The sequence below is a fragment of the Nematostella vectensis genome, chromosome 3 (assembly GCF_932526225.1).
Source record: "Nematostella vectensis chromosome 3, jaNemVect1.1, whole genome shotgun sequence".
NCBI lineage: Eukaryota > Metazoa > Cnidaria > Anthozoa > Actiniaria > Edwardsiidae > Nematostella > Nematostella vectensis.
The window spans coordinates 3,907,082-3,933,881 of NC_064036.1; the positions used below are offsets into that span (position 1 = coordinate 3,907,082).

A 26,800-nucleotide genomic window follows, 5' to 3' on the forward strand; every position below is an offset into this window, starting at 1 on the left:
TTCGCATTATAATTTTACTTTGTTATAGTTTTGTCTACAATGTTCTTGTGATGGTGTTGTGTTAGATTTTGTCGGTTTTTCTTCAAAATACAATTTTTGTACAAAATACATTTTTTGTCGGTTTTTCTTCAAAATACAATCTGAAAACACCCCATTCCCGACACCAAAACTGAAGTCAGTATCACTTGTCCTTTTTAAACAAATGTAGAATACTTTGAACTTATTATCTTGACGGATTACTGGGTAACTTTCATAAATTGAAACACCGGTCCATTTCTTACCTTACCCGACTGTCCATGGACATTTAGACCCCCGGGACATTTAGCGCCCCGGGCATCAGGGATGCTCGTCGGGAAGTTCGAAAAATACCCCTAAAAATAAAAAAAATTTAAAAGAAAAAGTCGAAAACAACGCATAGTTTTTTTGTTTTTTTTTTTATTTAACGATATTTCGGCAGGCTTATATACCTGCCTTCTTCGTGTTATAAATGAGTGGCGGGCATGTTACAGCTAGTATATGTACAAAATTTATAGATGATTAACTAACAAAAAATAAAAATAGTGATTGAGTAAGGAGTGATAAATAGGGTGGTGTGGATTACTAAACGGTTTCTTCACGCCGGTTGACGCCACCGGCTTAGAGAGTGCCAGCGCTTAGAGCGAGCTATCAGTGTGGCTTCTGTGTGTCGTGTAATTTCATAATCAACTGTCGACGCAGACCACAAGTTCCGGCGCACACCAGCAGATAGAGGCTGTCCGGTGTTTTTTTTTTTTTTACCTTTTTCCTAAAAAAAAAAAATCCGGAAACCAAAAATTGCTACCCTAAAAAAATACCCCAGAAGCCCTAGATACCATTTCTGAGAGAAAAGCCTTTTTTTTCTCGGATACCCCTAAAAAATACCTGAGGTCCGATTTTGACCCCTAAAAATACGACGAGCATCGATATGAGATCAAATATTGCATCGAACCTGTGAACCGTGAACCCTAAACAGCTAAAACAGCACTAAGACCCTGTCCCCACGTATCCGTTTTCGTTTAAAAACGCAACCTTTTCGTTACGGATACGGGTATCGTCCACACGTAAACGCGAAAACGATAACCGAAAACGGAACGATTTGAAAACGATCTCCAGAGTGGAACAATTTGAAAACGATAACCTATCGGTGCCGTGGGGACGGACGAAAACGGAACCTTTCGAAAACGATGGCCTGATTCGCAGTGCGCGCGCGATGTAAACAAGCAAAATACTGGGACTACGCATGCGCTGTAGAGCTTGTTATCGTTTTCGTATCGTTTTTGCGTTTTCGTGGGGACGGGTCGTATCAAAATAACAACGCTTCGTGTGGACGCGGATCTTTTTGAAAACGGAACAAAAAGGTTGCGTTTTCAAACGAAAACGGATACGTGGGGACAGGGTCTAAATCTAAATATAGTCTTCATACCATTACGTCATCGACAACAAGAATCATCACGTGATTTCTCCCCTCGCATTATTATTAGCGCCATCTTGTGGATCTTACGTTTTGCGCCAGACTCTTCGTGTTTCAAGCTAGAAAAGCAAGCCTTTGAACATCAGGAGAAGTACATACGATAACAGAATGAAGTGGGAATATAAAGAAGAGCATCCCTTTGAGAAAAGACGCGCTGAAGGGGAAAAAATTCGCAAGAAATACCCCGATCGAGTCCCGGTGAGCCACATCACAAAACTGCTAAACAAGCTTGCACATAATGTTATCGTACAGAATCATATATCCAATATGATTTTCCTTCTATTCATGTTAATGCGCTAACGAACTCTTAGAAACTTGTAGTTAAGGAATAGCTATATAATTGCGCTAGTATGAAGGATATTTGTGGATTTTGTCGACGCCCCTTGTAAAGATGCTGTATCACAAACTATGTAATGGCGTCATTTCTGAGAATATTTCCTCAGCCAAAGGTTTATATTCGAAACGCAAAGCGAAATTGGGGACCTGCACTTACGCATCATCAGCACGAGAAAGCGCATAACAAATAGTTTACGGTGTTAAACGAGAAACTTCAAGTGTTTGAAATCTATTTAGTTTGTTTTCTACAAGTAGTGTCTGATAAGAAGAGATAAGATAAACTGCCAAGCAGAATTCCAGGAATTGCGATTTTTTTGCTGACAGTATTGAGACAATTATTTGTTGATAATAGTATTTGCTGTTTTGACATCCGTAATAGCCTATTTCCTATTTAATGTGACATTCATGGGTTTTCTATTGAATCACTAGTACTTTTCTCATGAATGTACTGTATACTCCCTGGAATACACACATTCAGCTGTGTTTACTAGAATCTTGTTTTTTTTTTTTTACCATTTTGATTTTAAGGTTAGTTTGTTTGCAACACTGTCTGGTGCATTGCCATTGTACCACTGAGAGCAATGTGCGTCATATTATTCCGACATTTGATTAACCTTTCTTCATTGTAGGTTATTGTGGAAAAAGCTCCAAAAGCAAGAATTGGGGATCTAGATAAAAAGAAGTATCTTGTTCCTTCAGATTTAACTGGTAAGTTCTGCAGCTAAAAATAGTGAACTCAAGATTTTCAACAGCAAGCGAAAGGACTATGGCTCACTAGTATGCTTATCTGTATGCTAGAATAAATATGAGAGAATGCACAGGAATCTTACATTGCATGGGCTCTGTAATAGACTCTGTGCTGCTGTTAATGTGTTGTTATTGCTTTTCCAGGTTGATGCAGTACTTTGTGTTGGTTGTTTATGTTTTTTTTGTTTTTTTTAATTTTCAGTTGGCCAGTTCTACTTTCTAATTCGCAAGAGAATTCACCTAAGACCAGAGGATGCGCTTTTCTTCTTTGTAAACAATGTCATCCCGCCCACGAGTGCCACCATGGGCCAACTATACCAGGAGCACCATGAAGAGGACTTTTTCTTGTACATTGCATACAGTGATGAGAGCGTGTATGGCTGCTGTGACTGAACAAAGGAAGAGTCGAACCTTTGCACAAACTGTAGGCCCATATGTACTGTGACTGGACAGTGATTGGCATATTGGTTGTCAGTGATGACTCATTAGGCCATGACTGTTGTGTGTGGTAGAGCTGATAGTTCCATAGTACCCCAAGAACCCATATCTACCTTTTCTTGTTTGTCGGAATAGCCCAGTATTAAACATTTTATCTTATGCTGTGCTGTGCAGAGTGTAGTTTAGTCTAAGCAAGACAGAGGTACAGTAGCCTGGTTAATTAGCTTGCAGCTACTATATTAGCTTCTACCAATACATCAGTCATGGCTTCAGTTAAATTATCTCACTCACCAAAATGAGTGATTTGGCAAAATGCATTTATATAAAGATTAGCTTTTCAAATGTGTTATTTCTATAAAACATAGTTTAACTTGTACAAAGCAGAAAAAGTAATAGTTTTTCTTTCATTGAATGGCATCAACATGTAGTGATAAAATGGAAGTATGGTTCTGATTTATTCTTTACTTCAGTTCCATTTAATTGTACAATAGAGAAAGCATGTTTATCTGGTGTTAACTGTACATGAATGGTTAGAATTAGATATGCCCCAAATTTACTTTAAAAAAATGCATTTTCTGATATAGCTGTTGTAGTCAGGTATTCACACATGGTGGTGCATGTGTTGCATGTGCAACCCCCTCCCTGGTGGCCAAAAAGTGGGTCTTTTTTTTCTTTTAGAAATTTTCAAATACTATGCTTTTTCCATAAGATACCTTAACTGCACACACCCTCAGACCCTCCCTCACACCTGCACAAACATAATATTTAAAAGTCTTTTGGAAGTTAGTTGAGTGATGTCAAATTTGCCAAGACTATTATATTGCTACAGTACCAAAAAGAAAATTAAGAAGAAATGTGATTTTAGTTTTAAACATGAACCGAATAGAAATTGTACAATTTGGGTATCCAATAAATTAAAGAGAAAAACACTCTTTCCGAGATTGTACAAAGTTCAGTGAGCAACTCATCTATTATCAGTTTAAAAACTGATTTGGGAAGGGAATTTCATTGAGGGTATATGACAATACTAAACAAACTTTCATTTATTCAATTAGCAATTTGCACTTTTTACTTTCTTCTTTAACAATATCCTTTAATCGCTGAAAACATATAAACAACTGTTTATTTGAGACTTACAAAAGTACAACAGATATCACAGTTTTTATTTCAGTTATAACCTTAAATCCTACTAGAAATACAGCTATAAATACAGTAATGGAAAGACAAAGTACAGTCTCATCTATGTACAGTATAAACATGAGCGGAGGTCATCAGCCTTAAGGGGTGGGGCCATCAGTTGTACAGGGGTAGAGTCATCAGACGTGGTACAGTATATCACTGACATCACTATCTGTACCATTCATATTCTACAATGGAAAATGAGTTAAGGTAAAAATGTTAGAAAATACCATAAACTAATGTTTACAAAAGACGGAAAGAGAAAGACCGGCGTGGTGATATAATAAGATGGGAATGGCTATAATTCTGATTATGGGTTCCCTAAATGTCACAAAATTATAGTAACAAGCAAGTAAAGTGCAAGTAAATTGACATAGAAAATTGTGATCAACATGAAGGTGTTGAGGGTGGTGGCATCAAGGGAGAAACAAAATAATCAAATAAAATCGCGATTTATTCACGTATTGAAAGTGGCATTAAATGGAATATAACGGAGGTGATATAACGACATACCTGTCAACCTCCGAAAATCTCAAGGCTTGAGAATTTTTTGGGGAGGGGTGGGGTATATTTATTTTTGGGGGGAGGGGTGGGTTTAACCTTGCAGGCGTTTGCCGTATAGCAAACTCTCATGAACAAATCAACTTATAGATCTCACGGGGATCTCACGCAAGGGAATTATTGTTTTGAATATTTTAATAGAAAATAGGCAAAATGACGATTTTCTATAGAATAATTTTTCGGAAGCGATAAAAATCGCTAAAAAGCGGGAGATTTAGTGCTCAACGCGGGAGAGCGGGAAAAAGGGTCCAAAATCTTGAGACTCCCGCCTAATGCGGAAAGTTGAAAGGTACGTAACAAGTTACTTACTCTTGTGCTTTCAAAAGCTTGTAACCGAATGGCTGTGTCGTTTAGTTCTCGGTCAGCCGAGCGAAGTTCCTGTACAAGAATTAGGAAGAAAGAGTTAGACCAAGAAGATGCAATGATAAATGAACTATACTGCCGACAATACAATTAACTTTAAGATTTGCGAGGGTTTACATAATAACCATGATACATTTTTCTGACTTATAACAAAGAATGGTGTGCAACAAAAAAAATCGTGACATGAATGGATTCTTCACGACAATACGCGAGAGGTCACCTTTTTCAAGGATTCTATTTCATAGTTTTTTCGCTTGATCCTCTCGGCTGCTTTTCTCTTCTTAGCTTCTTCCTTAAGAGATGTCAACAAAGAGACGGGGAATAAGAATTAGACATTTCGCGTCACCGGACTAGAACGAGTAAACAAATCATTTACTTGACTCATTTCAGTTTTTTCTCTTTTTTTCAGCGATTCATGAGTCAAGGGCTAACCAATCATAGCGCACAAAGGATTCATAAGTCAAGGGCTAGACCAATCATAGCGCACAAGTGATTCATGAATCAAGGGCTAGACCAATCATAGCGCACAAGGGATTTATAAGTCAAGGGCTAGACCCAGGTGGTGCAACCTGGACTAGACCAATCATAGCGCACAGGGATTCACAAGTTAAGGGCTAGACCAATCATAGCGCAAAAGGGATTCATGAGTCAAGGGCTGACCCATTAAAGCGCACAGAGGATCCATGAGTTAAGAACAAGGGATTCATGACAAGGGATTCATGAGTTAAGCGCTAGACCAATCATAGCGCGAAAAGGCAAGGCCTAGACCAATCATAGATCGAAAGGGCGAGGGTAAGCTCGAGCTTTTTCAAATATTTTTTTTTATATATATAAATATGCTTTTCGTCCACCATCTTAAAAAGAGGGTGAGCAGACACATTATCATAGGAACCCTGACCACAGCCGTTTGTGCGGATAAATGTCGCCAAAATGTCACCTGATATCTTGAATGCTCATCTGTGTAACATGAATGCGCCTTACGATGCGTGTCACGGTCCTCGAAGTCCATCGCGAATTTCTAAGAAAATGAAATGAAAACAGTAAAAATACAAATAAAAAAATGCCTGATTTGCTCTTACTTTTCAAGGCGAGGTATATAAAAGGATATTCTTAACAACCTTGTTTGCATAAAACTTGCACAAAGGCTACGTTTACGATTTATTAGTCTCTTTCAAAGCTACAATATCAACATGCCCTGCCAATCGAAGGCCGTCTTGAGGTTTAATTTTCAAAAAAAGTTATGACAAAAAATGTTCTCTGTGACACAAGTTAACGACCGCGACCATTCTCTCTCGTTAACTGATGTCCCTTTTAACTCACATCTTTCTCTCTCGTAAGCACATGTTCCTTTTAACTCATACCTTTCTCTCTCGTAAGCACACGTTAACCCGTCGCTCCTGGTCGAGTTCGTCCCGCAGCCGACTGAGGGATTCCCGCAGGTACGCTATCTCTTCCTGGCGAGTCCGAACATCCAGCTACAGCAGATAAATAATCAGATTAGCGAGCAGTCCGTGCATTTAAATGTACATGGAGGTTATTACGCGGTCCGTGCATTTAAATATACATTTAAATAAACATTGAGGTGTTAGTACCTTGAGCCCTGAGGCTTCGGCTGACTTCATTCCAGCCACTGTCTGGGACTCTCTGGAAAAAAACAATAACACAGTGCAAAATGTCAGACAAAGTCGTTTATTTATATATCCGAAAAGCACACCCACCTTAAGTTGACCAGGTCTTTTTCATAGCCACCAAGTAAATTTTCCTTGCGGTCTAACCGTTCTTGGAGAAGCTTCACACGTGAAACAAGCAATTCTACCGCCTGTCAATGAGATGGAGGTACGGATAAGAAAGGATACACCCCTCCCTTCCCCCCTTACTACTGCAGTCATGGAGGCAACTCTTTTAAACAACACGTAAAGAATATTATTACAGTTAATCACACCATCATGCAAGACACTATCAACTACTACTGTTTACTAAGCGGCCAAAATAAGTCGAATTTGACGTCAACACGTTTGATTAACGTAAGAATATATACAGTTTGAGCTTCGAGACTTTGCCCGGGGCGATCGCGTAGCATTACAAACGACGGAATGCCCCTTATTCGAGGTCATCACCTTAGATCTGTCTTGTTCCAGTTTTTCTCTCTCCTCTGCAGGTATATGCGCCATGGAACGAGTGCCAGGCACTGGATCAACTTCTAGCAGCGCACCTAACGTGCGGGCAAGCTTGAGATACTACAAGAAGAAAACGAGTAAGAAGTTCGTAATATTCACAGGAATTACTATATACACAAGTGGCGAGCCCTCTCGGTGTTTGGCCAAAGGGTCGAACTCAAAAAGATACTTAGGGGTTACACATCTAAGCGAAAGTGCATACACACTTTTAAATTAGTTTAACATTCCAGGCGCAAGCAGTACGGGTGTGGTAAGCAAGGCCAAGTATTCAGTTGATAGAAGATAAAAACGCACCGTTTTCTCGCTGAGGTCGAGAGCGTCTTTCGTATCCTTGTGCGTGCTCTTCTCAAACTGCTTTTCGGCAAGGTTGGATGAGGACTGCTCGCGGACGAGACGGAGCTGCAAAAGAGTATAGTATGCATGAATAAAGACAAGCACATACAAAGAGACACGAATGAGAACAGTTGACGATTTGAGGTCAGGAGAGGATCTAGCTTTTCGATTAAAGGGGGGTTTGGCTCATTGACAAAGGGGGGAGGGGGGCAATTTTTTGTTGTTGTTAAATATGGCTTTCTGGCAGCACAAAGGCCCCCCTTTGTTCAAACCCCCTAAACCTCCCCCTAGATCCGCTACTGGAGGTTATTTGAACCCCCGTCCCCTAAGTATACATCCCATGTTTCGAGGAGGAAGCTGAGAGATTTCAGTAACACACAAAACACGCATATTATCACGAGGTCATAGCTGTGGAATAAAGCTTAGAAGTAGAACAATGAATCATCTTTAAAATCCCCCCACCCCACTCCTGAAATCCTGACTATGACCCTGGCTATACGCCTGCATAGCGGATTGAATCACTCATCTGAGGTTGTTTAGTGAATATGAATTTAGTCTTTATGAGAAAACTCTACAAATTCCTTGCGCATATCCTAACAAACTAAAACAAGAATACACTCTATTTCTCCATTACTTAAACTTTTACTAAAACAACCAATAACGTCTGAACGAGGTCCTGTGTTGGCTCAAAGCAAACTTGGCTTGCTTGGGTCACACACAGGACCATGTTCGTCGCTTCGGTTCTTAATGGATATACTTGTCACGGAGCTGGGTGCCTCAATGGTGGTGCTTTAGTGACCTAGCTTCCTTTCAGGTACCTGAGAGCCGGATTGCGTGGTTTCTGAGGTGTGCACTGTCATCTGACTAGTCTGTATTGTGACGTCACTTTTTCCTGCTTTCTTGAGTTGCCTGTCTAGATCTCTCCCTATCACAGCCTGCACTGAGCGCTAGATAATGATTTTAAGGAGTGTCAAATAATATGAACTCTTTATTGGAAGGAAGTTAAGAACAAGGAGGAAATTTGCAAGGGTTTTGAAATGAACCGACTCTCATTATACACAAGAATGCCACCTCACTTTTATAAGATTTTAGTAATATACATGGTTTATTATTGGTACCTTGGTAACAATAATTTACATCGGTATGTAGGCCAATAATGCTTTGGCCCATATGGACATATATATGCGTGTATCTGGGGGGGGGGGGGTATGGACATATCTCTGCGTGTATGTATCTGGGGGGAGGGGAGGGGCATACCTCTGCGTGTATCTGTGACTCGTTCTTGTGAAAGTCCTCCTCTCTAGATGCCAGAGTGGCGCGGAGTTCGGCAATCTCCTGCTTGAGTGCGACTATTTGTTGCAGTGACTGCTCGTGACTAGGGACTGCAAGGGAAATACAATACAACGTGTTACTACATAAAAACAAACACAATTCAGCTAGATCGATAGTCTGATACAATTCAGTAAATCAGCTAGACCGATAGCTGTATGAATTATTCTTATATTGATCTAATCTATATTTAGATTGTCCGTTAATGTTTGGATAATCTCTATACTCGGCTAGTGTGTTGTACGTAAGTCCCATTCTCAGCTTGTCCATTAGAGTGCAGATGATAACACTCATATATAAATATAGTGTATTAAAGTGCCGACAGCGACATCCGGGTTACCAAGTGGAGACCAATAAAAGAAAAGTCTTACGAGGTGGTTTGAGCTGCTCTATGAGCTTGGACTTTTTGCGCATGTCTGCCAGAGCCTCTTTCTGTCTAGCTATCACGTGCTCGTGCCGTTCGCCTCGGCACCTCAGGCCCTGAGCGTAGAGATCACTTGCTGTCTTTTTCTACAATAAAAAAATAATAAGATGCTTAGTATAGCAGTGGTATGTCTACAAACAAGCTGTAGAAAACTAGGAGGTCTGTATTGGCGTGGTAAAAAAAACGACACAAGGTTTATACTATGTGTTTGCCCTTGTAAAACAGAGAAGTTTCGCTGACGTTTCAAGCGTTAGCCCTTCATTGGAGGAAGGGCTAATGTTCGAAACGTCAGCGAAACTAACCTGCTTTCACATGGCCGTAAAACACTTCCATTACTTACATTCCACTAGGATTATCATTATAGGCTTTGGTTGAGTAAAACTACTATGAAAACGATTCAGTGTCACCTTCGTAGCAGGGGATAAAGGAGATAAAGATTAGGTCAGACGTTCAAAATCCGAATGAGAAAGATGCTAGATTCACCCTCACTGACCTCGATCTCGATCTCGTCCACCTTTGTCTGACGGTCCTCCATGGTCTCCACTAGTTTCTCGCGATACTTGACGAGCTCTGTGCCCTTTTTCTTGATATCCTGCTTGTGCTTGACCAATGATTTCTCAGTCTCGCTGAGCCTTCCCTCTCGCATGTCAATCTCTTTCTGCTGTTCGTCAACCAGAGTGGAGAGTTTCAACAGCTGCTCACGCTGCCCCTCTAATTCCTGTGAATTAGATTTCGGATTAGAAAAGCGAAAGCAAATACCGTGACCGCTATCTATATTTTATCCAGACACTAGTCCTGGTGTTGGATATATCATTCCCGCTCTTTATATTTCATCCAGACTAGCAAACACCTTGTTGAGGTGTTTGATATATCATTCCCGCTCTGTATATATCATCCAGACTTGAACACATCTTGTTGAGGTGGCGTTGAATGAACCATGCCCGCTCTAATGCAATGTTAATGCAATATGTTGCATTAACATTAGCACGAATACCTTGTCCTACAACTGAATATACCATGCCCGCTCTATATTTCTCACTAAGATTAGCGCGGATACCTTGTCCTGGAGTTGAATACGCTCCTCGTATTCCTCCAGTTTCTGTTTCTGTTTGTCGCTCAGCTCTCCCGCCAAGTCAGACATTCGTGCCGAGGCCCCCGCTAGATCGCGTCGCAAGCCTTGTACAACATCCGATTGGTCCTGGGCCTCTTTCTTCGCCTGGCTCGCCTCACGCCTAACAAGACAGGGAAAGGGTTGGTACAGTAACTGGCATAGAGAATAGAGGAATGCACTTCTAGGGGCGTAGCCAGGGGAGGGGCCAGAGCAGCTAAAAATACAGTAAATTTTAGGGACATTATTTGAAATACAGATGAAAAATGCCTTACAAGGGTCTTTTGGGCTCCCTCTAATTAAAAATCATGGCTACGCCCGTGACTTCCGAATACACATAAGCCACTAAAATAAAGAAAAGGGCAAAATCGTCAAAAAATATTTTGCTGGTCAGGAATTTTTTTTCTCATGGTTGGCAAATCTTTCTACGGATCTCTTTTGAGACTGCATCTCACTAGGTCGCAAGAGCAAGCACAAAAGCAAGCGCAACACAAGTAACGCGTCAAACGGAAGCGCAAGAAAATCGAGCAATTGCGTTCTCTAGCGCAGCCAGGAGATCCGGAAAAATATGTTGTCTTTCCTAGTGAGGACCTTTTTCCCATCTCACACATTCCAACAAAAATATTCTTTTCAACCTAGAAAGATCTCACGTTTGAGCCTGATATAATATCACTTTCCTTGTAGATTACCTGAGCAGTAAAACCAGTTGTTCCAATTTATACACATCCGATTTGAGCGAGGCTTCGACGTTACTTTGCGGACTCGTCTCAGTCTCTACGGATCGTGTCTGCTTGGGTTCTTTCTTCGGAGACTGGGGTCTAGGAGATGTCTTGCGCGGAGATGGCGGTCTGGATTCCTTACGGGGGGAGGTTGGGCGGTGTTTTGCTACGAATAAGAATTCAGCTCGTTAAAAATGTAGCCTGATGTGCGTGAAAGCCTAACTACTTCAGGTAAATTAGCACTGTAGAGCAGGGTATTGTTGTTTTAAAAAACGTGTCAGGTTTTTTTACGTATTTGACGATTTGGTGCAAAAAGAGCAAGCATATCAATGAAGTTTTGTCAAATCTAAAATCCTTGAGAAAGTCGCTTGCCTCACAGTTACATCTTTAGCATGTTAAGACACCTACATCTAAGAATGTCATTGGGTTTGTCATTCGTTTTGTTCGCATTTTGCGTCGCTTTTAAGAAATATAAACTGTGCTGTAATGTTTGTACAGGACTCTGCTTATTCTTGCTAAAGATATAATCTGATTTGTGCGCACTGTAGTGAATTTGCGGCGTATAGTATGAACCAGGGTCTTCCCCATAGTGTGAGAAGTGATTGGTTGGTTGCTAACGTTCCTTAGTTACTCAGCTCTCTGACAAATATACTAGGATATTTCCATGCTCTAAAAAATGACTTTTGTTCAAATACAATTTTTTTAAACAAACAAGCCACTTAGACACTAATTCCCACCGTAATAGAGTAATTACCATGCAGCCATTAAAAGCTAAAAATAACGAACAATGAGCACCACGATAAGAAGGATTCGCCTCGCTAGCATTTTTTATTTTCATGGAAGGCAAGTAGTAAATTAAATTCGGTATTCGAAAACTACTTAAAAAGGATTACTAAAAATGATATTTAAAATAATTGAGGCGGGAATGCCAAAAAAAGAGATCTCGGATGTTAATCTTAAAAAGCGCAAAGTTTCCTGTATGTTTTTCATTAACTCTTTCGTAAGTATTTATTTCAAATTTACTCCTCCCTTGTGGGGGGCCCAAGGCGATAACAAAACTATTCTAAATAATCTATCCAATATATATGTGAGCTTTTCCCCGCTTTCAGCAGATGTAAGCTAGCTTCCACTCACCCCCGCTTTGCTGTTTGCTAAAAGCAACCTCCTGTTCCAGTTGTTTGTTCTGTTTGGTCAGCCTTAGCAACCGGTCTTCCATAGCAACGATCGTGAGGGCATGTTGACGAGTTTGTTCCTGCAAAAGATGGAAACGAAACACAGAATAAGAATTAATGATGTGACTTATAGGTTCAACAAGCACAAAGACCTGGTCGTCGAAAGACTTACTGAATTGGATTGCTTCAGAGACCTGCGATTTGATAAAAGTCCCCCCCCCCCACAAACACACACGCACATCAATTATAACAAAATGTGTTCGCTGTGGGTGAAAACAAATCTTAGAAAAGACCACTGCGTCATAAGAAAGGATCCTAAAGGGTACTCTAGGATTCAAATGGAACTAATCTACGAAGAAACAAGCGAGAAATCCGAAGGTGACGTCATAAAAAGAGACAGAGGACAAGGACGAGGCACAAAGTAAGAATTCATAATAGGACCCAAAAGTTCGACAAGCACAAAGCCCTGGTCGTTGAAAGTCTTACTTAATTGGATTGCATTAGAGACCTGTGATTCGATAGAAGCCCCCCTTCCCCCAAAATAATAACAAAATGTGTTCGCTGTGCGTAAAAACAAGAAAAGACCATAGCGTTCAAATGAAGAAGGCGCTGAAACCTCAAGCAATAGGCTACTCTCGGATTCAAAATGGCGGTTGTTCTTGGAACTAACCCACGAAAAATTAAGCAGGAAATCAAAACGTGACGTCATAAATAGATGGCAGCGCAGCCTAGAGAGGCCTGGGGACTAGGCTGTTATGGACAAACATGTAGTTTACCTTGAAAGAAGCGACCTCCTCTTGTTTGTAATTCTTGAACTCCTCTTTCTCACGCTCCAGTCGCTCGACTTGTACTCGGTGGGCGGACTCTATACTCTCGAGCTCGGCACATAAATGGCTCTGGAATGGAATAAATGGAAAACTACTGAGTGACACGGAGTCTTTGTAACACTTGTGAACATAAGAGAACCAGTAAAAAATTGCGAGAAATTTGGACTCAGAACTTCGAAAAGTCTGTGGCCAAGAAGTCAAGGGCTTGCAAGTATTTGAAAAAATCTAGCATAACAGTTATTTTGTGAGCAAATTTTTGGTACCATTCTTGGGGCTTCTTTTGATAATATAGCAGCATCCAAACCACAGAACAAGGGACCCCTAGCCCATGCTGACCCTCACCTCTGACTCCTTGACCCTCTGCAGCTCGTCTCTTGCCTGCTCGTACTGGCTCTTGGCTGACGATAACGCGCTTCGGTACTGCTCCAACTCTTTATTCTTCTCACTAAGCGTCTACAACAACAAAGACGATCAGAAACTAGTATAAACGAATGATTTCTTGCGTGGTTAAGAACATAGTCGAAGTGACTGTGGGATCACGACATACCAGCTGTAACTGCCTGGCACACAATTACCTAAGCTACAGTTATGTGACATACCGTTCCTAACTGCTGTAGTTGCGTTACATTCCTGCTGTACTTGCGTGACACACCATTCCCTAACTGCTGTACTTGCGTGACACACTATTCCCTAACTGCATACTACATACCTGCTGTAGTTGGGTGACACACCGTGACATACCTGCTGTAATTTGTGTGACACACCGTGACATACCTTCTTTAATTGTGTGACACGTCTTAACGTAACTGCTGTAGTTGGGTGACACACCGTGTCATAGCTTTTGTAAACGTGTGACACACCGTGACATACCTACTGTAGTTGGGTGGCACACCGTGATATACCTGCTGTCGTTGCGTGACACACAATTCCCTAACTGCTGTAGTTGCGTGACACACCATTCCCTGACTGTTGTTCTTGCGTGACACACCGTGACATACCTTCTTTGATTGCGTGACACGTCATAACGTAACTGCTTTAGTTGGGTGACAAACCGTGTCATAGCTTTTGTATACGTCTGACACACCGTGACATACCTACTGTAGTTGGGTGACACACCGTGACATACCTGCTGTAGTTGTGTGACACTGCCGTGCTGCGACTCCATGATGCGTCTCTCGGTCTCCACGGCCTGACGAATCCTGTCCTGTTCCTTCACCCTCATCTCTTCCACCACTTCACGGAACTTCTCTTCCTGTTCCGACCGAGCCTCGGCTACGGCTCTCGAAACCTGTCTGTCCTCTTCGCGTTTTGCGTCTTCGCGCAGCTTAAGTATAACGTCCTGGTGGGTTTCCTCCATCTCAGTAATTCTGTTGGAAAAAGAAGCGTTACAAGCATGTCTCCTGTAGAATAACCAGCTGTAAACTTCATTACTACATGGTTGCTCCAATAAATAACAAAGTACATATGTCGTGGAGACGCCACAAAGAACGAAATGGCGGCGTACGTGAGCTAGAAATGGGAAATTCTGGCCTTATCAGTAAGAATCTTCCAGATGTTTTTATATGTTCTCTCCCTTACTTCGCCTCTAGTCGTCGGCACTGGTCACGCTGGGACTGCAATTTGCGGCAAAGGGTCTCGACAGATGGAGATTCCTCTGAAAAATAACAAAGTTTAATAAAATGACATTAAGCAGACACTACGGCATTGTGGACGACGACGGCAGAAAACAATCGAATTTGATACAGAATTCAATAGTTGCACGTGAAATTGCGTTCTTTCTGATAAATTTCAGCTGTATTCCACCAAACCACGACGTTAAACTCCAACTTTCACGGTCAATTGAGGACGCGGAAATTTACATTGTAAACTCCTCTAACTACGTTCGTTACTGTAGAAATAATGACCTTAGTTGTTTATAACTATCTATCTCTGACTGTAATGTTTTGCTTATTCTAGTGGAATTAAATTGGAATTGATTTCCAAGGCGCGAATGCATTTATTTCGATCTCGTTGTCCTAGCCGTGTCCTTGCTTATAGCCCAGTTAATCTAATGTTTAACCTAAAAGTAATTGCAACACAAGATGTCTTAAATGACAGATTAGCACGTCCTTAACCCCCCCCCCCCCCCCCCCATCCTTAATTACTTAGTTTATCCAAAGTTCTCTTGAGGGAACATCTCGAAATTCAACAATTAACATTTCTTTTGTCAGCAATCTTGTATTCTATTGTTATTCATGGCGCACTAACCCTCCGCAAACGCACGCTCTCGACGAGATCGCTCTGCCAGTGCGCTGATGAATAACATAAGAATCCAATATTGCCGACAAAAGAAATTGTTTATTGTCAAGTTTCGAGATGTTCCCCCAAGAGAACTTTGGAGAATTCTTGGGATGTTGTTTAGAATGTCTTTTCTTATCATTTAACAATAAAACTGGTTTGTGTTGCAATTACTTTTAGGTTCGGCTATAAATTTTCATAGATTGACTGGACTATTATTAAAGTCCCTAGTATTGGAGGGGGGAGGGAAGGCGGGATACTACGAGAAGACTACGAGGATGAGGGACAAGTATGAAGACGTGCCAGAGGAGGGGGGAAGGGGAACTTACCTGAATCACTCCCTTCAGAGTCTACGCCTGCCCTTCTGATCGTATCCTCGGCACGCTTTTGCCAAGACATCTCGTTAGACAGCAGGCGACATATCACCTCCTGGTAACAGAATTTATTACGAATGAGAAGTGATATGCATACAAGGACTCCAAAAGAATCTCGGGAATATCGGTAAAGGGGAACCATACGTTAACCCAGTGCAGTAAATCGTATGTAGCCTAGCCTTTCTAATCGAGTGCAATGAATCGTATGTACTCTCACCTTGATCTAGTTCAGTGAATCGCAAGTATTCTCACTTGGATCTAGTTCAGTGAATCGTGAGTATTCTCACTTGGATCTAGTAAATCGTGTGTATTCTCACTTTGATCTAGTTCGGTGAATCGTGTGTATTCTCACTTGGATCTAGTAAATCGTGTGTATTCTCACTTGGATCTAGTTCAGTATATCGTGTGTATTCTCACTTGGATCTAGTTCAGTAAATCGAGTGTATTTTCACTTGGATCTAGTTCAGCGAATCGTGTGTATTCTCACTTGGATCTAGTAAATCGTGTGTATTCTCACTTGGATCTAGTTCGGTGAATCGTGTCTATTCTCACTTGGATCTAGTTCAGTGAATCGTGTGTATTCTCACTTGGATCTAGTAAATCGTGTGTATTCTCACTTGGATCTAGTAAATCGTGTGTATTCTCACTTGGATCTAAGTTCAGTATATCGTGTGTATTCTCACTTGGATCTAGTTCAGTAAATCGAGTGTATTCTCACTTGGATCTAGTTCAGTGAATCGTGTGTATTCTCACTTGAATCTAGTAAATCGTGTGTATTCTCACTTGGATCTAGTTCAGTATATCTAGTGTATTCTCACTTGGATCTAGTTCAATGAATCATTTGTATTCTCACTTGGATCTAGTTCAGTGAATCGTATGTATTCTCACTCGGATCTAGTTTAGTGAATCGTGTGTATTCTCACTTGGATCTAGTAAATCGTGTGTATTCTCACTTGGATCTAGTAAATCGTGTGTATTCTCACTTGGATCTAAGTTCAGTATATCGTGTGTATTCTCACTTGGATCTAGTTCAGTAAATCGAGTGTATTCTCACTTGGATCTAGTTCAGTGAATCGTGTGTATTCTCACTTGAATCTAGTAAATCGTGTGTATTCTCACTTGGATCTAGTTCAGTATATCTAGTGTATTCTCACTTGGATCTAGTTCAATGAATCATTTGTATTCTCACTTGGATCTAGTTCAGTGAATCGTATGTATTCTCACTCGGATCTAGTTTAGTGAATCGTGTGTATTCTCACTTGGATCTAGTAAATCGTGTGTATTCTCACTTGGATCTAGTAAATCGTGTGTATTCCCACTTGGATCTAGTTCAGTGAATCGTGTGTATTCTCACCTTGATCCAATGCAAGGAATCGTGGGTCGTGACTTCCTCTAGTTCAGTCAGCTCTTTTTCCAGTGATCTAAACGAGCGGCCTGATCGAGATAAACGGCGCTAAAAGAAATAGAACAAATATAAATGTACTGACGGTTTTAACAGGGGAGAACTTGGGCCTAGTAAGTAACTACATCTGACTCATACATACCTCAATGCCTTCCAATGTTTTTCGTAATACTCCCACGGCGTCCTTCAAGTCATTCTTCTCATTATGAAGCTACGAAAACAATGATAATCATGTATGCAGATGATCAGGGTAAGTTATTAGGGGCTACGAACACAAAGATGGCCATTTATTCATTTGGCTAAGAAATGGTAACGTCATCGATCAGCATCGGCATCTAGTAGTGTAGATATAACGAAAATAATATATCAGAAAAACTCTGGCTAAGTTATGGTGCGTACTTCGCACTAAGGACCCAGCCAGAACCCACTCTGGTTATCACGCGAGAGCAAATACAACAGAACAACTCTGAGTAAAGAAACCCTTGTGAATACCTTGCGGAAGTAAGGACCCACTCTGGCAAATAAGCGAGGAATAAGCTTCTTACCCTTTCCTCGGCGTCGGCATAGCCCCGAATCTCATCCGTTAGACGGACGGTGTCGTGCGAGAGCTCCTTGATGCTGTCTAAGAGTTCTTCGTCGTCCATTTCCCCACAGTCAGGTATCTTCTTGTTGATGAACACATTCTGGATAACTTTTCGTCTGAAGCGATCAAACTGGAGATCCAAGGCATAGACAAATAGTTAAACCATGATGACATTCCTCTACTGAACAACAATTTGTAGAGATATCGGAGGACATGTGACTTACCCGTCTCTCAAGCTGTTGATAGTCGACTTTGAGTAGCTTCTCTGCTCTGTTGGCATCGAGGAACTGTGCCTTGGCGTGGTCTAGTTCCTGCTGAATGGCGCGGTCACTCTAGAACACAAGCAATTGAATAATAAGCACAAACTACCCGTCACGTCAGAATACAAGCAATGAAATGATCAGCATACAAAAGACACTCTATACAAGCAATAGAATGATCACAACAAACTAAAGGACACTCTAGAACACAAGCAATAAAGTGATCAGCATAAACAAACGGTCATTTTAGAACACAAGTAATGAAATGATCAGCACAAACTAACGGTCACTTAAGAACACAAGCAATGGAATGATCAGCATACAAATGACACTTTGAACAAAAGTAATGAAATGATCAGCACAAACTAACGGTCACCTTAGAACACAAGTAATGAGATGATCAGCACAAACTAACGGTCACCTTAGAACACAAGTAATGGGATGATCAGCACAAACTAACGGTAACCTTAGAACACAAGTAATGAAATGATCAGCATACAAATAACACTCTAGAACAAAAGTAATGAGATGATTAGCACAAACTAATGGTCACTTTAGGACACAATGGAATGATCAGCATACAAATGACACTCTAGAACACAAGTGATGAGACGATCAGCACAAACTAACGGTCACCTAAGAACACAAGCAATGAGATGATCAGCATACAAATGACACTTAGAACACAAGTAATGAAATGATCAGCACAATCTAATGGTCACTTACGCGCTCGCACGGAGCGCGTATCGATTAGCAAGTTTGCATCATTACTGACGTTTAAACGCGCCTGCGGGTCGCAACAAAATCTTCTGCCTTACCTAATTTGACTTTTACCGAATATGGAGCAGTAGAATCTCAAAACCGTCGTTCAAATTGTTTTTCTATTCAAAATTTTTCAGGAGAGCGTCTTGAAAATTGGCTCCATACAAGACTCCAAAAGTACCCTATCTTCAAAGAAGGCTGCAGGTCGAGTTTTTAATCTTTTGACAGAATGTCTACATACATATGAAAGATTCACATTTAACTAAATCCGTCGTTCAAATTTTTAGTTAGGGATTTGTTTTTGAGAAAGAGCTATTTTTTTAACCTAGGTAAGCCGCTTTGAGCGCTTTTCTTTGTATTTTTTTTTTTAATTTTGCGCTCTGCCGCATGCGAATAATTGAATAAGCATAAACTTACTTATCACCTATGTCCACCGTTTCTGCCCCATGAACTTTTTTGTAGCCAAATCCGATAACTCCCCGGAAAAAAATAGGTCTACTTTTTTAATTTCGCACCCCTTCCCCCCCCCCCCATGGGCCTGTGATTTGATAGCAAAATCACACCTACTACACCCTGCACCTCTACTTTTGACTATAAGTGGACCTATAGCATCGTACCTTGAGAAATGCCATGGTTAGAGAGTACACTTCCTCTGTAGTAGCAACATCTCCTATTCCTCTACCTAGCTTGCTTTGCTCCGTTTGTGTCGCCGCGCTACTCATCTTCACCTTATGCCTGTTTGCCTCTGCCTTGTTTGAACTAAGCGGGATACTCTCTACCTCTCGGTCTCGCCTGGAGTTTGACGGGAGTGGTGCTGGGTCTTGGAGGTGATCATTTGCAGTATAGGTATCAAGAAGAGCAAGCACAGCGTCGAGACTGCACTGGGAGCGTCCAGTTGGCGAAACACTGGAAGTTCTACCTAGCTCTGGCCCATCACCTGCATTCCGTACAGGCGTTATCTTTTCAATTAATTGTGTCGGTGACAAGATTGCTGGCGATGGGTGTCGTTCCTCGAGCGTGACGTCAAAACAGCTTTCATTTCCAAGAGCTACTTGGTTGGAATAATCCCGATGCAAAACATTACTGGATCGACTTTCAAACGAATCTTCTTGTGTAAAACCATTGTAACGATCTCTTTGTGTGACACCATTGTAACGATATCCTGGCGTGACATCACTGTAACGATATCCTCGTGTGGCATCACCAGAGCAGTCTTCTTGCGTTGTATTAATGACTTCCCAGTCAGCCTCATCTATCATCATATCCGCCAGGTGGGCTACCCTATTACCACTACTTGATGATCTCTAGATAAAGCATGCAAAACAACGCAAACACTGTACCAATTCTTTTTTTCGGATTTTCTGAAATAATCTCGCTCTCTAAAATAATATTGCCTGCCGCTAAATTTTAAAATACCCGTACATTTATTCACATTTTTCTTGTATTTACTGGCTCGTTCTATAGAAATCGAGGTGTGAAGTCCCATCGTGAATTCTTTGTGGACGGGTAGCTAACGAGCAACAAAGTTCATAGCCCCCAAACACTGTGGACCCGACTCGCGTGACAATTTCTTTTGAATATTAAAATATCTTGTCATTATGGAAAATATTATTATCCATAGGTCATTTCACGCGGTAGCGATGGATTGAGCTATTTTTATTACAAAATTTAATTTTATTTAGTGCGCCACCGAATTGCAGATCTGAATTGATCTTTTTTTTTTTTTTTTTTGGGGGGGGGGGCACTAAAAATCTTCACACACGTCAGGTTCTGAGATTTGAAAGTGGAACTGTGTCTTTTTAACACAAACTAGCACAATGTAAACATATAAATATAATACCAACAAATAAGCCGAGGGAAAAATGCTTTCGTACGCACCTGCCTCTCCTCTGATAGCGCCTGCTTCGCTCTTTCCAGTTCGCCCTGGAGTTCGGCGATCTGCCGAGTGCGGTCCTTCAGCTGTTTCTCGGTCGTTTGCAATTTCTAAATTTTGAAAATATTTTATCAGCTTTATGAGTTTTGTAACATACCCAATATAATATGGCTCTAACCCCCCAAAAAATCAATACATGTTGTCCAATAAACACTTGAAAAAGTGCTCTTCATTAGATTTAGCGTATCAACTGTAGGTCATGTCTAGAGCCTACTAACACTCTATGTCATGTAAGCATAATTCATTTATAGGTTCTCGTGATCCGAATTATCGCACGAAAAGCAGCAGAAAAAAATCCCTGAAACGCGATGCACTAAATGTAGCATAACGTAAATCAAATCAAACGGATAGCTACTCCTCACCGACATGTGAAAAGATAGGTCTTGTTTTAGACAAACAGCACTAACAATCTCCTTTCTAGCGTACTATCTTCATAGCAACCCTTTGTAAAAGAAAAGCTGTTGTTTACTCAACAGATGTCGAAACATTGCAAATGTCACGATAAAACTTTTTTCGTTAAGACATGACACCGAACGGTGGAATTATTTTTTTCCATGTATACGACTCCAGGTGAAGAAACGTCACTTTTTCAAAGGGCGGAAAAAGAAACTGGCACCTTGTTTTCAAGGCTCGCTGTCTTATCTCTTGTTTAAGGTGATTTAGTAATTCCATCAATGTTTGCAAATGATTAGAAAGCATAAGTGGTGTTTTCTGAAAGGCATTCATATCACTTCTGTTTCCTTGATCCCCTAAGGGCCGACCATAATTTCTGGTGGAAGGGGAGGGTTTTTTTTGGCAAAACAAAATATTTATGCATGCCTTTTGGGTCTAAAAAAATCCTGCATTGTTTGGTAGAATAAAAAAAAGCCCTAAATGACAATAACAAAGTTTAACCTCCCCCTCCCCCCTTAGACATTTTAATGTAAACAGGACATTAGACCTCATGCCACTTTCTCCTTTATTGATGCTCTCCCCACCCCCTCCCCCAAGTTTGCTAAAGTAAATTTATACCCCCATGCTCGACAGAAGGTCTTTCTCGCGACGTTCAGCTTCAACTTCTGCTTCTTTTATGGCCTTTTGACGTGTTAACTGCAATCATAGATATGGGATACAGTTAACCATACAGTACATAAGCTAACAAAGTCACTTTAATAGTAGCAAAGTAGTAAAGTCAGTTTAATAGATCACCTTAGCTCGTTAAATGATGAAAAAGTACCTTAGCTGACAATGTTGATATCGTGGCTTCTTTTTCCTTCAGCTGTTTCTTTTGTTTGTCTACCTCAGTTTTGAGCTGTTGTATCATGCCATCTTTAGCTGAGTTCTCTCGCTGTAAAGTGTTCATAAGTGTGGCTGTCTGAGTCTTGGCCTTGTTCGCTTTTGCGAGGTCTTGAGTGAGATGAGCGATTTTGCGGTCTTTCTCTGCCATCTCAGTGCGTAAAGAAGCCAAATTGTTGGTTCTGTTGTTGCTGTCCTCATATGGGGTAGGCCTAGCAGGAGGCTGTGGCAAGAGTGGAATTGTCTTGGATTGAGGACTTGCGATTAACAAGTGAATATGATTATCGATTCAATGACACCAAAGGGCAACAAGGAACAGGAATATAAAAAAGAGTTATTATAACTGAATCCATAGTTTATGAAAAGCACTTAGCAACCAAACTTTGATTGATTGTTTGGCTTGACTTTGCGCTATTATAGCAACAAATCTGGCTATAACATATTTATCTGTGTGTTTTTTCATCATACTAGAGTTACTATCAATTTTTGCACCCACACACCAAAAATAATTCACACTAGATATTTGCTGATGAGGTACGTAGGCCATGCAGAAACCATGAAAGAAAAGCATGAGTAAACTCACCATAGTAAAATATGGCAAGTGAGGATGCCCCCCCCCCCCCCATCCCATCCATTCTCTCTCCACAGCCCAAGTGGTATGGAAAATGTCTGCCTACCTTAGAGTCCAGCTGATCCTTAAGGCTTGCTATCTCTTCATTTTTTATGTGCATTTGGCTCTGGTATTCAGATAGCTTTTGTGTTACAGTTCTATGTGCTTCCTCCTTCTCTTTGAGACGTGCCTGAAGTTCATTCACTTTCTGTTGTAGCTCTGCCAGGCCAGTGCTGGTAAAGGCAGAGAACTCTCCTCCTCCTCTGTAGAAAAGTATTTATCATAAAATTGGAATTAAAATTCTTATGTTCATTCAAATAGCTTTAAGATAGAAGGATTCAGCCGTTTATATGCTACACATGAACCACCGCGGGCTATGATACATGGATCCTCAGGTGCTACCATTTTGGAAATACATTTTTTATATTATATCATTTCTTATGAAAAGGTTGTGAAACAAATAAATACCCTATTTCTAAATAGGGCTTGGAGATAAAACCTACAATGATAGAGAAAAGGTTTGAGAACCTCAAAAACACTTAAAGTAGGGGGGGACTTCTGTTTACCTAAAGGCAGGGTTTTCTCTGCTTTTCAACTCTGCCATCTCATCTCTAAGAGACTGAATGACACCATCTTTGCGATGACACTCTGCTTCGTATGCTGCAAGTCTGCTTAGCTCATCTCCCATTCGTAACAATCTCTCCTGCTGTAAAAAGAACATAATTTCTGAGTTTTTTATTCCTTACAATTACATAAAAGGCCAATATTTTTGTTTTATTTATTTCAAGAGAGTGGTTGTGAAATCAAGTGGATGAGCATGCCATATTGCATTCTTCTCTTTCTAAATAAAACCTATATTTTAAAATTTTGCATAGTATGTAATCTATGCAAAGCATAACCCATCAACAAATCCCAGATACAGTTTGTCCCTGAAAATGCTCTTCTTGATGATATGCATCGGTGCCCTTGAAAGAGTATAAAGAATGAGTTAAATAATTTAGGAGCTTACCAGGTCTTCCATTGTTGAATTGTCTCCATTAACAGCTCTTCCCATAAATGAGCCATCATCCCAAGCCCCTAAAGATATAGAGGAAAGGAAATTTCAATCCCCATGGTCTGTGAAGTTGCATGTGCCAGTAATGCATGAAAGTATGATTTTCAGCTGTGAGATATAATGTAGACGTGGTGATTATGGCATAAATACATAAAAAATCTTACAGCTATATACCTTAATATATATTATATTTTGGATGCCATCTGTCAGAACAATATGGATGAGAGCGGTCTTAGTTGAGTGGCACAGATTGCCTCTCTTGCCATAGAGACAGATTTATCTTCATGAAAAATTTTGTTATGGAAAAAAAAGATGCTGGGATTGTGTGAAAGGCCCTTTTTCCCCATGATCCATGAAATTGTGGAACAAATCTTTTCCAACTTACAAGGAATTTACAGTATTTTTAAAAGTATCCAGTACCTCGAACTGTCTGAGCAGGCCTGGACCTTGTAGACCCAGCACTTGCCGGACGGGATCTCAGCGGTGGGTGTGGCAACACATTACCACCCTGGAAATGGGAAAAAACAAATCACTTATCTCTTTATTATCAGAGGTGAGCCCACAGCTCAAAATAAATGTCAATCAATAGGCCTTAAGCCCTACACTTCATTAGAAAACATTATATCAGAAATAAAGTGATATACTTACCCTATTTTCCTGCATCTCTCTGTTCCCAGGACTATAAGAAGATGTTGGTAAAGAGAACCCCTGGGAGCTCTGATAGAGAGGGGGGTTATCCACTAGTGTTGATAAACCTGTCGATATGTATGGCAGCAGAGATGACCGCTCTGCTGGGGATGACATCATGCGTAGCCAAGGTCTACTAGTTGAATTGACTACTGGGTAATGTATCAGTGGAACTTGGTCTAAATTCAACTCATAACCAGGGTTGTCTGAGACTTGTCAAGAACAATATTTGAAATAATGTGACCTATAATGAACATCTGCATTTTCTACACTCTGCAGACACTAAAGGAAACAGAATGGTATTATTGAAAAGCTGATATCATCCTTCTTGCTGGCTGGAATACTAAATTAACAGAGAACAGTGATCTTTACAACCACGGTTTTTTACCTTTTTTGGAGAGTAAAAATTCAATTCTTGAAAGAACAAGCAAGCGGAACACCTCTATTGCTCAGTTGTAGAAGCACTTGCTTAGTAAATCAGGGGTCGGATTTTTTTGTGCAAATATTTTTTTACACTTGCCCGTTCCAAGTGTTAAAACTTAACACACTAAGTCTATATTCTCACAGGACCATAGCAGGGGGTGGGGCACTGGGGGCATGTGCCCCCCAATACTTTCGAAAATTAGAAGGAAATGACCAGAAGAGGCGTGGCGGTGCCCCCAAATATTTTCTTAATGTGTCTGTATTGTACCACTCCCCCAATCTTTCGTGGCCTGCTACATCTCTGCCTCAGATGGAAAAAACTCTCATAGCAATGATGTGAAGAAACTTCCTCAACCCATGTTGGAACCAGAGACCAGTGGCATTGTAAAGTAACGCTCTGTCAACTACATCTCCCAAACTCCCATTAATCAAAGCCATATAAATAAAATGGCAGTACATACCATAATATGGCAACCACTAAGTACAGTATAGCATTTTTTCAATACGATAGCCTGGCAACAAATTCTCTGACAATTGCTATCCAAGCAGATTAGCACAATGTTTGGCCAACATATAGATAAATACAAGAATACAAGGTAATTCATAGATGGTGAGGAATGGAAAGGGATCTCAGGGTTTACACAACCTAAATGCAAGGTTAAAGGATACCATATCCAAATCTGATTACATCTCCTGGTGCCAGACGGACAGCGGCATTCTGTACTCTCATCTCGTTGACATACGTCCCATGCCCTGAGTTAAGATCTTCCAACACATAACAGCCTTGTCCTTCATCATACATCAATCTTGCATGCTGGCGCTCGATGCTTGGAAACTAGTAGAAAAGGGAGAAAACATGCATTTAGCGTAACCAAGAAAAAAATGTGTGCAAAAATGACCTTAGCAACTGGCAAAAACGTACTTAGGTTTATACTGATATAGAAATAAACAAAAAAGTTAAAATACTCAATTCACTTGTACCTTTGATCAAGAGCATGAAAAACATGAGTATACGTACTGTTAAATACAATATGAGAAAAATGTAACAGCGATAAACTGCATCAATCTGAGTTGTATTTCAAAGAACACTGAATCTTTAACATTTATTATGGATTAATGAGGTGCAACAGCAAAAGCTTCAGGATCCTTTCTAATAACAAACAGTCCCAGCTTACGAAAAAATTGTGGTCAACTTTATAAATATATATTCTATTATTAAACATAAACACATCTTAGAAAAATCTTGCTTTTCAAATTAGTACAGGCTTCACATTATTTCAACAACAATGGAATTTCACAGGAACAACACTCTACCAAACAAATAGACAAAAGATGTCAGTAAGCATGACTGAGAATCTAAATGTAAGAAACACTACTTAACAATTATACCCTAGACAACCCCTATACTGCATTAATCTAATATACTAACGACAAGATTTCCGATATATACTTCTCTTGATAAGAAAAGGCCTTAGTGCTTTGATGTACGATTATTTTGTTTTGAAGACGAGAGCCGTCAATTTGTTAGGATTTGTTGTGATAACTTTGTTGTTGCCGTAGGCTGCATAAAGGTTTTCAGGGTTTTCCAAAACGTTAAGAGAATTATCATAAAAATTTCTAAATATGATCAAGCTTAAAGACATTCATAAAGGTTTATATAGGATAATCAATTACTAATCTTACTTGTAATACGATGTCGTTGCCTTCTCTGCCGACCGTAGTGACAGGATAACGAAGTTGGTAGACGGATCCGCCATCTTTCGATCTTAGCTGGGCTTTCATTCTTGTTCTGCTATCTTACATGCCCAACCATCCACAGTTATATGTTTCGGACCATAGTCCGAATGTTCGATAGTCTTCTAATTGCTAGAATTACAAAGTAACGTGTGTTTTGTGTTCATTCCAAGATGGTGGAATCGCGGAATTAAATATCCGTGTTCGTTTAGTTGCTAAGGCAA

The 26,800-nt window shown here is 40.4% G+C and overlaps 2 protein-coding genes across 3 annotated transcripts; one reads left to right on the forward strand and one right to left on the reverse strand.

The window, feature by feature from the left end:
• The first annotated feature begins 1,475 nt into the window (after positions 1-1,475).
• On the forward strand, positions 1,476-4,653 carry LOC5514207 (gamma-aminobutyric acid receptor-associated protein). The gene is made up of 3 exons (XM_001634353.3): positions 1,476-1,687; positions 2,455-2,533; positions 2,775-4,653. The coding sequence occupies exons 1-3, from the start codon at positions 1,598-1,600 to the stop codon at positions 2,963-2,965; spliced, it is 360 nt and encodes a 119-aa protein (XP_001634403.1). The 5' UTR covers positions 1,476-1,597; the 3' UTR covers positions 2,966-4,653.
• LOC5514220 (forkhead-associated domain-containing protein 1) lies at positions 4,039-26,768 on the reverse strand. 2 transcript variants are annotated; one of them, XM_032383808.2, is made up of 35 exons: positions 26,526-26,768; positions 25,512-25,677; positions 24,381-24,625; positions 24,153-24,240; positions 23,688-23,755; positions 23,245-23,384; positions 22,746-22,941; positions 22,010-22,291; positions 21,805-21,882; positions 20,739-20,843; positions 19,478-20,164; positions 18,063-18,170; positions 17,801-17,968; positions 17,398-17,466; positions 17,208-17,306; positions 15,809-15,908; positions 14,781-14,856; positions 14,329-14,569; positions 13,545-13,655; positions 13,152-13,271; positions 12,338-12,455; positions 11,174-11,369; positions 10,434-10,608; positions 9,870-10,094; positions 9,324-9,462; positions 8,881-9,005; positions 7,585-7,689; positions 7,231-7,350; positions 6,832-6,932; positions 6,706-6,757; positions 6,475-6,588; positions 6,051-6,131; positions 5,334-5,405; positions 5,060-5,128; positions 4,039-4,377 (listed from the first exon to the last, which is right to left on the reverse strand). In XM_032383808.2, the coding sequence occupies exons 1-35, from the start codon at positions 26,622-26,624 to the stop codon at positions 4,327-4,329; spliced, it is 4,989 nt and encodes a 1,662-aa protein (XP_032239699.2). In that variant the 5' UTR covers positions 26,625-26,768; the 3' UTR covers positions 4,039-4,326. The 2 variants fall into 2 exon arrangements, with proteins under 2 accessions (XP_032239699.2, XP_001634440.3); XM_001634390.3 differs by lacking the exon at positions 19,478-20,164.
• Between the last annotated feature and the right edge of the window lie 32 nt (positions 26,769-26,800).

Coding starts and splice junctions, on each gene's coding strand:
- LOC5514207 (XM_001634353.3), top strand. CDS start 1,598: ATGAAGTGGGAATATAAAGAAGAGCATCCCTTTGAGAAAAGACGCGCT. Junction 1,688..2,454: donor AATACCCCGATCGAGTCCCG/GTGAGCCACATC, acceptor TCTTCATTGTAG/GTTATTGTGGAAAAAGCTCC. Junction 2,534..2,774: donor TGTTCCTTCAGATTTAACTG/GTAAGTTCTGCA, acceptor TTTAATTTTCAG/TTGGCCAGTTCTACTTTCTA.
- LOC5514220 (XM_032383808.2), bottom strand. CDS start 26,624: ATGAAAGCCCAGCTAAGATCGAAAGATGGCGGATCCGTCTACCAACTT. Junction 24,626..25,511: donor TGTAATCAGATTTGGATATG/GTATCCTTTAAC, acceptor GACAAGTCTCAG/ACAACCCTGGTTATGAGTTG. Junction 17,467..17,800: donor ATGCCGACGCCGAGGAAAGG/GTAAGAAGCTTA, acceptor TTGTTTTCGTAG/CTTCATAATGAGAAGAATGA.